The 12,283-nt window shown below is 39.0% G+C and overlaps 1 protein-coding gene across 3 annotated transcripts in view; it reads left to right on the plus strand.

Annotated features, from left to right (window-relative positions):
• Window positions 1–12,283, plus strand: part of tasora (transcription activation suppressor a) — a 46,192-nt gene that overhangs the window by 14,511 nt on the left and 19,398 nt on the right. For 2 of the 3 annotated variants that reach the window (XM_038698000.1, XM_038698001.1), the window contains exons 6-19: window positions 169–300; window positions 794–924; window positions 1,263–1,294; window positions 1,422–1,527; window positions 2,192–2,295; window positions 2,601–2,704; window positions 3,308–3,380; window positions 3,714–3,788; window positions 5,139–5,335; window positions 6,565–6,855; window positions 7,406–7,592; window positions 9,217–9,345; window positions 9,615–9,769; window positions 10,848–11,022. In XM_038698000.1, coding sequence (XP_038553928.1) covers window positions 169–300; window positions 794–924; window positions 1,263–1,294; window positions 1,422–1,527; window positions 2,192–2,295; window positions 2,601–2,704; window positions 3,308–3,380; window positions 3,714–3,788; window positions 5,139–5,335; window positions 6,565–6,855; window positions 7,406–7,592; window positions 9,217–9,345; window positions 9,615–9,769; window positions 10,848–11,022 — 1,891 coding nt within the window. The remainder of the gene's footprint in view (window positions 1–168; window positions 301–793; window positions 925–1,262; window positions 1,295–1,421; window positions 1,528–2,191; window positions 2,296–2,600; window positions 2,705–3,307; window positions 3,381–3,713; window positions 3,789–5,138; window positions 5,336–6,564; window positions 6,856–7,405; window positions 7,593–9,216; window positions 9,346–9,614; window positions 9,770–10,847; window positions 11,023–12,283) is intronic. The other variant, XM_038698002.1, reaches the window with a different exon arrangement.

Here is a 12,283-nt window from a genome sequence, read left to right on the forward strand (position 1 = left end):
AGTACCTTTCTGCCACACTGAGTTGTTCCACTCCAGTTTTATTGTCAACCACCAAAAGCCACCAAAATCCTCTGCCAACTTCAGTAATAAATCTGGACATAGTATGTAGTGATAGAAATTGTAATAATCATATTCTGACAGTAGAGTTGTATCTATGTTTGTTTTCAGGGAAAAGTGAAGAGCATCTATGAAAACATGAAGAACCTTCTAGATCCAACCCCTCGCTTTGACAGCCACATCTCTAAGAACGCCAGCAAAGTCACTTCGCTCACCTCCTACCGTGCCTTCGAACTCACACAGGTAAATACATGGGGAAAAACATCTTTGCTACTATGGGAAAAACGATTAATAAGTACATAGAAATGGACCAGTTATCTCTGGATATTATTACACATTGGCCACAGCGGTATATAACATTTTATCTGCTGTACAGTGAAAAACATTATTTAAATGGTTTAAGATGTTTTAGTGATCAGCATGACTTTTTCTGTTGTTGTTATCAGGCTCTGTTTGTAAGATTCATGTTTGGGTCAAGTTATGGCAGAAACAACACTGTTTTTTAATGCCAAACTAAAATCATATTTAAAATCTTAGAACTCAGATTTATGCATCAGGGAGTTAGACTTGTCACATCATGATATTCCTGGTGGTCGGTTGACTTGATCCGTGAGGGCTTTAAGTGCCTAGAGAAAGTTAAGTTTGTTTTGTTAAAAATATTTCTATGTTTTCAAGTTTAGTTGTCCTTTAAATAAATAAAGCATTGCTTTGAACACTACTGTTCTGTTTATTTCAGCAATACTTCTACGAGTATTCATTTGATGAGCTGCGGGAGCGGCCTCGCCAGGTTTGTCCGTATGCCGTCGTGTCCTTCCAGTTTAAAGGGAAAGACTCTTCACTTCCCAGCAAACCTCTGGCTCCCATCAGGTATGGAGATCTTGAAAATTAAAATTAGGTCTGGATGAAAGTTAAAATGGAACATGGTGTCTGTAAACTCCTGAAAATTGTTAAAATGAGATTAAAGTCATGCATTTTTGTTTATAAAACTCTTAATTGACATTAAAATTACCTTAAAGTCTTAGGATAGGATAGTGTTGCTGTCTATGTATGTTTCTACATATAAATGGAAACATAGACAGTTTTCAGTTAAGTTCTGTCACTTAATTTGAAGCTGGTGGGCACACTGGATGCTGCATAAGTTACAATCTTGACCTCAGCACTAATATGTGAATGGACATGTTTTGTGTGCTGTGTTTGATGGGCAGGTCAAACAATCAGTCAGCAGAGGGGAGTAAAGGTGAGCACTGGTCCACTTTTTCCGTTATTCCCTGAAACTGACCCCAATGATCTCTCTCTCTCTCTACTCTCTCTTATATATTTAAATATATATATATCTATATACACATTGTGTGTTGCTTTTTCAGAGCGTCCTCAGTTCACAGTGTGGACTGGAGATTTGGTGAAAGGTGACCAGGTTCTCTTCCAGATCTGCCTTCGCTCCTTCTCGCCTCCCTTCCTGCCACACAGACTGTGAGTACTGAACTGACTTCTCTTGACTGTTCAACACTTCGAAAAGGTTCCTGTTTGCTTCATTACATAGAGTCACATAACAGGACCTAAAAAAAAAAACAAATGTCCGGTACAGATGTAGGAATGGGATGTGTTTTGTCTCACTTGGTTCATAATCAGAAATTAGAGACAATGTGTTAGCCAACAGTAAGTCCAATTTCTTCTTTATCAGAGGGTTTTATTTTGAAGCAGCTGCAGGATCTTGGGATCAAGCTCATTTGGTCATTTTCTACTCTGGCCAACCCTGGGTGCTTCTCAAGACTCTGTTTTCAGCTTGGCTTTGCCTTTCAACTTATCTGCCCAGCTTAGATTTTAAATATACAGGGAAAACCTTGAAGAGGCTCTGTGTTGGCACCATTAGCAGCAGATTTTATTGGTGTAACAGGAAGTAGTTAGTGCCTGGACTCTAACAGTTAGAACTTGGATAGATGTGTAGGTTTGACCAACACCAACCTCCACTGATTTCTTGATGAAAGAGAGCTAAACTAACTGTAACAAGAACCAACTAGAAGTTAGTAATTAGTTTCTTTAACACAGAAACCTGTTTCATCCTGAGTTAAACAAGGAAATCCTCAAATTTTAAAATTATTTGTTCTTTGTGTATCTCACCTCGTGTCTCCTTCAGACCAGAGAAGTTGGAAATTGGTTGGTTGATGAGGCTTGAACAGGTGACCACGCTTCTTCCCTCTGACCTGTTGTCCTACAACCTGTACAACAACAACCAAGAAGGTGAAATCAAATGAACCTCACAGTGATGGTACATTACACACAATGCAGCTGATTTTGAATGCTGATACTTTTGGACTTACTTACAAATAAGTGTGATTTTGTTTTGATATTTAGTTTCTTCAAAGTTGATGATTTTCTTGAAGCTTTAAATGGGTCGTAATCAGCTTTTACACCATAACAGGGTGCTACAAATCCTTGTTGGTGGGAAAGAAGAGTATACGTTGATTTGCCGCTTGTATTGTTGTAGCACTGTTGTATTGTGTAAATATCAAACTAAAACAGAAACTGTGTTTCTGTGTGTGTAGTTGTAAAGAACGGCCATTGCTGCAGTCTTCTGGAGGTAACTGACAGAAGTCGGTCTACGACCAATGTGACAAGACTGCTGCACGAACTGGAGATAAAGAGAGTGGTGGGTTTTGCTTTCCTAAATATTGTAAATTACAACCATGTCTTTATTTGAAACAAACTTATATCGCAGGGCTTTATTCTTAATTTCTCCTGTTCCCTTATTAATGCAATCTCAATCCTGTCTCCATGTTTAACTGGTAGTTTGATTAATTTGTCATTATGTACATTTCAACTGAAGTAATTCCATCAATACAACAACAATGTCATGATGTCATTTTCTCTTTTTAACACAAACTGTTTTTGTGAGTTCACTAACAGTGATTTAAAAAACAGCAAAGTAGAAGAGCCTGGAAAAATGAAGCAAATGAAAACCGTATTGGTGTTTAAAAATTGAAATTGAGAGCAGCAGTTTTCTCAAAAATAAGACTAAGTAGAAAATGCTTAGTCAACAAAAGTTTCTAGAGAATGTGTGAGTGACAATTAAAAGCTAGTGCTGCTTGCTAAGCTGTAACAGCAGAAGCAGCAGGTGAACAATAAACTGTAGGAGGAGAAAAAAGAATGAAGGAAGGAAAAGGGAAAGATCAAAAAAGAAACGCAAGGAAGACGAGACACAAGGGATATTGGGGAGTAACTGTTGAATGACAGTTGTCTGTTCTCCCTACAGGTTTTGGTGACTCCACTTACAGATAGAGGCTTTCTCTTCCTGCTATCCAGTGTTCAGATGGCCACACCCACTGGTATGGCATGGGGCACCTGGGGTGTACTTGTAATTTATATAGAGGGTAATGTTTGACATGCCAAAGTTATTGAAAAATAGGGCACAGCGGTGAGTCTAATTTAACCTCTCACTGGTATCAGAGGTTTAATTAGACATTGCAGAATAAGTCACACCATAAAAGCAAAGAGTTTTTCTTTTATGGAGTCACTTATTCCTCACTAGTCTTGTAGTGTATTGTTAATTCTTAATTTCATATTTTGGGACAGTACTCTCTTCAGAGTTTTTTTTCTCATGTGAATAAATGTTACATTACGACTTCAAGTTAGGGAAGCCATGTTTTTTGTATTTTCAGAGAGAGGAGAGAACTGGAAGAGGTGTCTTCAGGCCTTGTTTGTCTTCCCGGAGTCCAGAGATGTGGCCATGCCCTGTGAGTAATTTAGTTTGGTTTACTTTATTTACACAATAATGAAAATATAAATACATGAAAATGGAAAGACTGTTTTAATTGCTGTGCAGCGAACATAAACAGTAGGAAAAGAAAGGGAAAACCCCCAAGAATAAATAGATACAGGTACACTAACGGAAGCATCTTACTACAAGGTTCAGGATGAAATAAGGACTTTAACTGTAACCTAAAAGCTGGAAAAAAAACAACTGTGGACCTCTACCTTTTTAATTAAAAAAAAAATAATTGTCTTTATGGATAACAATAAGGCAAATGGGGAAAAAATGTACCCTGTAGTTGTATATGTATGTATTATAATATATATGTCTAAATAAAATTTACCGATGGGCAACAATGAATATTTTCTGAACAGGTGTAGGCTATGTAGGCTACATTTGATATACATATTTCCTTTGGTATGAATTAATTGAAATACAGGAAAATGATCAGCAAAATCATCTTTAATCCTAAAGTATTTTTACAATTGATTAAGATGTTTTTAATAAGTGTAGCTGATGAACTTGATATTCTGGTCGGTTTATAACTCACTGGATTAAAGTCAGTTGAATTAAGTAAGTTAAGAAAATCAACCGTAGATGGGAACTGAAACAAGATAAATGTTGAAATCACCCATACGCAAGTTCCTTACATATAATTTCCAGTGTATAATAAATGGCATCAATAAAAGTGCAGAACCTAGTGGTCTACAAATACACCCAGTTATAATGCTTTTCAAATCAAAGAGTAGGCCTCCTACTTTGCCCTTTCTGCAGGAACCTACAACCCTTAAATGAGACAGAGGATGAAGGCATGTAATATCATTGAGAATGAATAATTTAGCGAAATATACTGTCAAATGATTATAGTTTTTAGGTAGACTACAGATATTTAAGCGCAGGGTAGAAAAGGCATTTCAGACTAGATGATTATCATGCGATTGGTTTTATATTATACTTATGATTGTTATAGTATTGGCATGGAAATTACCATGATTTGTATCCGGATTAAATTCACTATTCATCATCTCTGTCGTTCAGTGTTTTGTTGCCTGAAATAATGAGCCAAAGAAATAATGAGCTTGAAGGGATTTTAAGTCTTCACGGAGCTGTAGACTTTTCTCTAGACAATTCTCTGTTGGTTTGTCAGCAATACATTACACATAGTCAGGTGATGTGTCTTGATATAAATAAAATTGATGTGCAGCTTTAACAAACACAGAGGAATCAACTGCAAATGCTAATAAACTCATACTTTATGTACAAACTGAAGCTTTGACTTGAAAATTATCACAATGATATAAATATTGATGATTTTTTTAATTTCTTCCTATAGCATTAAGGTGTGCCTCCTCTTCCCATGATGCCTCACAGTCGTTGATGTCTGATGTCATGGTGATGCCACGTCTAAACCAGTTTATTCCAGCGTTGCACCATGCCCTGGTCAAGGCCCGAGCCAACCCCCCCCCTGAGCTGTCTGCTGGTGTGGAACGCCAGGCACGGGAATACCTCATCGGCCAGAATGAAGGAAAGGTGCGACCAACTTCTCTTTAAATTGTTACCTCCAAATTTTTGTTTGTATTTTATATTTTCCCTGTACTGGGGCATGATCTTCATTGGATTTTCTGTGTTTTCTTTTTTGTTGCTGCTTGGTTCGGAGTCATTGATTGGTAAACAATGAGGGATGACTATTTCATTCTAGCAACCAAAAATGCAATGTAAATTTGAGCAAGATAGTTTGCTGGTGATTCTAAAACCCTGGGAATAAATCTTCTGCTAAAACAGCCTCCAGTCTTCTGGGAAGTCTTTTCAAAAGAATGAGAACGTGGTTGCAGGGATTTGCTCCCATTCAGTCACAAGAGTATTGGTGAGGTCCAGCAATGATGTTGGGAGATAAGGATAGTCTCACTGTAGGCTTCCAGTCCATTACAAAAGTACAAAGTTGATGGATGGGGATGAGGTCATGGCTCTGTCCAGACCAGTCAAGTTCTTCCACACCAAACTAGGAAAACCCTTTTTTTTATGGAGCTGGCTTTGTGCATGGTGGCATTGTGGACATGGGCCTTCTTATACTTTGCCATGTATTCAGTCTATATTAGGGCTGTCCCCGACTAAGGATTTACATAGTCGAATCAGAATCGTCAAGTCCTGCCTATAGTCGCATCATGTGTGTTTTTGTGCGCGGCAATTGCGAGCCGGGGGGTTGGTTACACACGGCAGCTCCGAAGTAGCCGGCTATTTCAAAACAATAAAATATTCTTTGTGCGTTTCATCTACGGTGACAAATCATCCAAAAGTCCCACGAGATGCGGACAACTCGGCACAACACCAGTGAAGCTGGGGCTCCGTCTTTTCACCGTCTGTTCCTCTTCTGCCACTAGGCTACACCATAGGCCGTATAAACGCTACGCCTACACATGCGCACTGACGACCCAACATTTATTTTATTATTTATTCTTTTTACATGTTTATTTACAGCATTAAATGTTGAAATGCCTATTGGAATAGGCTGTATATTACCTTATTGGGAGAAAACTGGTAGTTCTATGTCGTTGGGTCGCAGTCTCATATCGCCAAAATGGCATGATCCTGGTTTCGCTGCGAAGCTTCGACTGTGAGATTGCCGAATCAGGCTCCGCCCATCGAAGCATCGAATCTTCAACTATTGGGGGTCATCCCTAGTCTATATGTATGTTTATATATGTTTCTTGAATAATTTTTCTTAACATACATAAGTACATATTTAGGTCTTTTCTCTCCAGGTTCGACAGTACCCGATGGGAGAATACGAATCCAAATTGGATGAGCCAGGAAAGCAGTTTCCTGCTCCAAAACACCACCGGGTGAACATGGATGGCTATCTGCGGTCCTACCTGTACAGCCCTGCCCTCTACCTGTTGTCAGTGGCCCGGGCCACGCAGATGGTAGAGGCACACTGTGGCCCTGAGGAGCCACAAGAAGTTAGGCTCAGGAAGAGATGTGGAGGCCAGAGGGATGTGACAGGGAAGGAGGCGACCAGCAACACTAATGATGGGCCGACCAACACTCAGAAGGTGAAAACTGCGTTCGGGTCGTAGTTGAAAGAAATTGTGTTACTGACATGACATGACAATTTTAATGACGCACAATCACTGTCTCTAAATAACACCTATCAGAGAGATCTGCATGTGATTACTGCCCAATCAGGAACTTCCCATCTCATTAGGAGGAGTTTAGTATGGGATTGGGCTGTGAGGTTTAAAAGATGATGCCGGGAGAAATGTTGTTTCTGCATTCTGAATCCAGACCATTCTTATTCCAGATCTGTATTGTACCGTCTACAATCCCTAGAATTAAGCACGTTATACCAAAGAAGGAAAGGTGTTCGGTTTCTACGAACCTAATCATGGTTATTTTATTAGAAAGCTGAACAGAAAGCAGAAAAAAACATGACAACACTGGAAAACTTAACAGAATGGAGGAAGACAATTTCTCCAATATGGTGTCTGTATGGTGTAAGGAAGACTATTTAGAATCACCAAATTCACTTGTGATTTATCTGTTTTGTGTCATTTTGGCATTTCAGGTTGCAGTGAACTCAAATGTGTTTTCTTTGTCACTCAGATGCAGCAGCTCATAGACCTGGTTTTGACATGTAAGAGGAATGCAGAGAATGAGGTGAAGAGGGAGGGAGGAGGAGGAGGGGTGAAGGCACCAGGGAGGAAGAGGAGACTAGAACAGGAGATGGCAGAGAGGACACTTAAATTCCTGAAGGCATCACAGGAACCCGGAACACACAGCAAGATTCCAGGTGAGGAGACAAGAGGCATGAGGAAGCACGAGCGGCTTATTTTCCCCTGCCTGCAATGTGCTTCAGGGTTTGTTTTGCCAGCCATAGATACAGGTGATGTTAGTGGACCTTAGTTGTTAAAAAAGATTATCTGTCATTTCTGTACCATTTATTTGTGCATGTGCAGACTTAGAAGTAATTGTTACAGAAAATGCTGGAGAGGCTAGCTCGTGTCTAGCTAGTGTCTAGCTCTTGGGGATCCCTCAGGAAAATCTGGAGAGAGTGGCTGGTGAAAAGGTTGTCTTGACTACCTCACTTTGACTCTGACCCAGATATACGGTGAGAGATGGATGGCTGTGGTAAATTGTCAAAGGCATTTAATAGATGAATGTTATAGAACAAATAATTAATCCATTAATAATGAAATAGGGGTTTGTTTGATTTTCAATGAGTCAGAATTGGATATGTATTTGTGAAATTGGAAATTATTATTCTCCATCTCATTTTCTGGCTGATGTAGGAAATGCATCTGCTTGTGAATGTGAGTGATGTGAATGCATCCTTGCCACTATTTGCACTGCTAAGAGCAAACGTTTTGTTTGGGCAACTCTTGTCTTCTCATCAACTTTGGTTGCATTTACCTCTACAGTTTTTGCTTTGCGTTCAAATTAGGATTGCACCTAACAACAATTATTTTTTTGATTAATTAACGACTAATATTGAGATTATTCTAAAACTTACTTTTATTACTTTTATTATATATAACAATTAATTTACCCAAAATAAATATCCATAAATTGTCTCATTAATATTTCAGTAAAATATTGAATCATTTCCTCTTACAAACAAACAAATGTCACAAGAAACAAAGTAAGTGATGTAGGGCATTATTCTGCAACAAAAAATGTCCCTGTCTATAGATTATTTTAATCACTGTATGTCATAGCAACCCTTTCCCTGAACTGAAGAATCAGTAAGTAGTTAACCTAAAAGTTATGACATGGATTTATTTCATCACTGGAGTAATATGCAGTAAGATAATCACTGGCTAATGTATTTTTCCGTCAGTGTGGGGGGCAAACGATTTACAGGCTGTAACAGCAGTCTCTAACGTTAATTTAAGCTGTTTTCTCTCTCATATATCGCTGTTATAATGTTAAATATCCGAATAACATTGTTAGATGATGCATGGTGTAATGTTTATCATGACAGCAGTGGTGCAGAAATTACTTTTAACATGGACATTTAGAAAATCAATTTTAAGTGGCTACCACTAATAGACACATAGCAAAAAGTAAACTTAGTGCAGTTTGACAAAACAATCTGGGATGTATTTTGTTCGTTCCTTACAGAGACCACGTTGTTGGGTCTCTGTCTAAAATACTCCCACACTTTAGATCATTGTGGTGAGTTTTTTTATTTTTTTATCTGCAGCTTGATCCCTGCTTTGACCGGGCGCAGTACTTAATTGTGACACGCCGCCAACAAACATTCTGCAAATCGACGTATTTCCATAATCAGTGACAGTGATTACATCAAAGCGTCTCTCCAGTCCAAATTAACACACCTTTTTTTATTGTTCTCTTGCAATCAATGGATGATGTGTTGCTTACTGACATGTTTTCTTACTGCTTTTGGCTCCTAGTTGAGGGTAACCAAGTCCCTACCTCTCCTGGCTCTCTTGCATCTGTGATTGGCTCAGTGGGTTTGAAGGATGTTGATCTGAGGGAAGATGGATCTGAGCTAGCTGCCAAACTTCTCAACCTGCTCACAGGTGACTTTCTGCTGGACCAATATAGACTAACTACTATACCACATGTGGAGCCTTCAACTTTTTATTTATATTGTCTTTGTTCTTTTCAACCCTTTTGTCAGCCAATATCTGTTTTTGCTTTGTTGCTGCAAAGTAACCCATTCTTTTCTGCAGTTCATCATTGACATCAACTAATTCCAGTTTGCGATGGACATCATGAAATCATTGGTTATCATGATGTTAACAGCATGATGTAACCTTTGAGTGTATGTTTCTCTCCTCACTGACAGGCCTCAACCAGGCTGCCAGGGGGACGGCCATTCAGAGCCCTTGTGAAGGGCAAGAGGAGGCAGAGAAGGAATCCTGTCCATTTGATAGGTTGGCCACCAAGCTGGGTCTGCCCACCAACTGTGACATTGACCTGAGGAAGCAGGAAGAGCTGGAGGTAAAATAATTGTGTAATTCTGTATGGTGTCTTTTTCACAAAACATTGTATAGATACATAGTAAGGACAGTTTCCTGTGGTTTTGTACAGACACCTGAAGTTGGTGTTGAATTTGCCTCGAAATATTGTCCAGAGACAAGGGTCTTTTTGTTCATTGATGAATCTAATCTATCTATTTTTGAAAGCATTCTTACTATATAGCATTTTTTCCACACCTGCTTAAAACATTTGCACAGTGCTGTAGATCATCATTTTTCAAAAAGTTCTTTCCAAATATTTTGGTTAAAACAATGGCTGACCAACTCCTTTTTGCCAAAAGGTTTAACGTGATCAACACTGAAAGGATAGATAACAGTCTATCTTACTCCCTATAACTGAGGTCCAACACTTTCATGGCTACACTCCATTGACTCCTATGCAAAAGGAGATGTTTTCTAGGCGTTAGCTTCCATCATTATTTTTTTTCATGTCAGTTTAAGTCTATTTGACAGCCTGAAAACAACCTTCAAATGCACAATGCAACTGCAGCTTCTTGTTTTCTGTCTGACTTAACAACAGTAACTAAAGGGGGCGTGGCTTAGCGAAGGGTCAATTCTGGCACATAATACATGTATTTATGTGTCATTAGTGTGCATTGTCACTGCTCAATAACCTGAAATAAAAATAAATATACTGGCCATGAAGGGATACCTTTACTGTTAGAGATGGAGCACACAGTCCTCGTTGAGGACTCTTCTGAGGCTTCAGAAGTCTGAGTTGGATAAAATGATGATTACAATGACCTGTAAGTCTAAACAAACATTTATCATGTGGGTATTGTTTTAAGTGACTTCAAAAAATCCAAATATCGTTTTAAGTGACTTCAAAAAATCCAAATATCATTTTAAGGTATCTGTGCTGGTTAGTTAATAGCTAATTAGCTAATAATGTTAATTAATTAATTCATATTACAATTTTTTTTAATCCCAGAGGGAATATTGTATTGTCTTGTTAACGTACTGTGTGTGGGTGTGGGTGTGTATGTAGCAAGCTGCAGTAAGACATCGTGCAATACATAAAATGATTGCATTTCTTATAGGAGCAGACAGCGGGCAGCGTCAGTAGTTTGGAGGGATTCAGTCCAAGCTCCCACAGCGGGGAGTTGAATCACCAGGGAGCAGCGGGTAGAGGAGGAGGGTTGGAGAGGAGAGAAGGAGGATTTGAAGAGGAGGACGACGAGTGGGAAATCCCTTGGGTCCTCATTCCCATTACAGGTGTGTCTGTCTGCATGCCCAATCAGGGCATAAAAACAATACCATTTATATAAAATTCCAGAATAGTTGTTGTTGTTAGTAATCTAATATTTGTATTGGATTTCAACAATATAAATCAGGAAGCAAACAGATTTGCTAACATTGACCGCAGCCTACATCCTTCCCATACATAAATACATCATAAGAGAAAAAAGAGAGAAACAAAGGAAAAAGAAGAAACAAGGGGGTGATAGAAGTCCTCAATCACTAATTTGTCCTGCGTTGGTCATGTGTCACAACTGTACGTAGTCTTTAAATTTTCACACATTGGCTACCTTTGTGATCAACATTTTATTGCTTTTCTACATCCTGTTACGTGAAACAAACATTAGAATGAGAATCGTTTAATAAGCAGAGAGTCAAGATTCTACTTTGAATTTCACAGATGAGACTCAGTCAACACACAGGTGCATTGCACTCTTCCCCGTCCAAGTTAAACAGTGTTGTGTAAAGCATTAAGTCACTTCTTCCTCAAACTCTGGAGCATGGTTCCGTTCTGATCACTCTGACAGCAAATGACCCATTGTTTTCAAGCCCACGAAAAGCAGCCACAGAACACTGGTTTCTTTAAAACACAGCAAATATGCATTTAACACTATACACTTTTCTAAAGCAGCTTCTTACTATGCCCAGCACTCAGGATTAAAGGGATACTTTGTGATTCTTATCCAATACACTTTTTGTAAGCGGCAAATATTTTCTCATGGTTCAGTAGCTCTCTGTTTTTCGTGTGCTCTGAAAAAAAATCCGGTTTCCCTACTCAGCCCTGGGTCTGTAAATTGAGCACAAACAAAGCTGCTCAGAGCGAGCAGCAGGTGGCGCGCTCGAAGCAGTGGGACACGGAATGTAAAAAAACAGCGGTACATTCAAAGATGCTGGACTCATTACGGGACTTTAGCTGTGAATATGACTGAAAAACAGCCACATAGGGAAAGGTCTGAGGAATTGTGAAACAAGTTATATGACCAGGCGAGGGAAATACCTGTGTTAACATCTGTGAGGGGTTTCAATGCTGGATAAATCTACAAGATTTTAAAGGAATGAAAACCGATGCTGAGGTTGCTCTGTTTCTGCTGGACAGGTGAGTAGGCTAACGTTAGCTTTGCTGTTCCACATAAACAACAGGTTCAGTATTACAGTCTTGTCTGTCTGTTGTCATGTTTGTGATGATCCTAGCTGGTTAGCTTTGTTAGCTTTGCCGCAGCGGTCAGTATGTGTTTGG

The sequence above is a fragment of the Micropterus salmoides genome, unplaced genomic scaffold, assembly GCF_014851395.1.
Source record: "Micropterus salmoides isolate LMB-PRFRI ecotype aquatic unplaced genomic scaffold, ASM1485139v1 Ms_hic_scaffold_4, whole genome shotgun sequence".
NCBI classification, from domain to species: domain Eukaryota; kingdom Metazoa; phylum Chordata; class Actinopteri; order Centrarchiformes; family Centrarchidae; genus Micropterus; species Micropterus salmoides.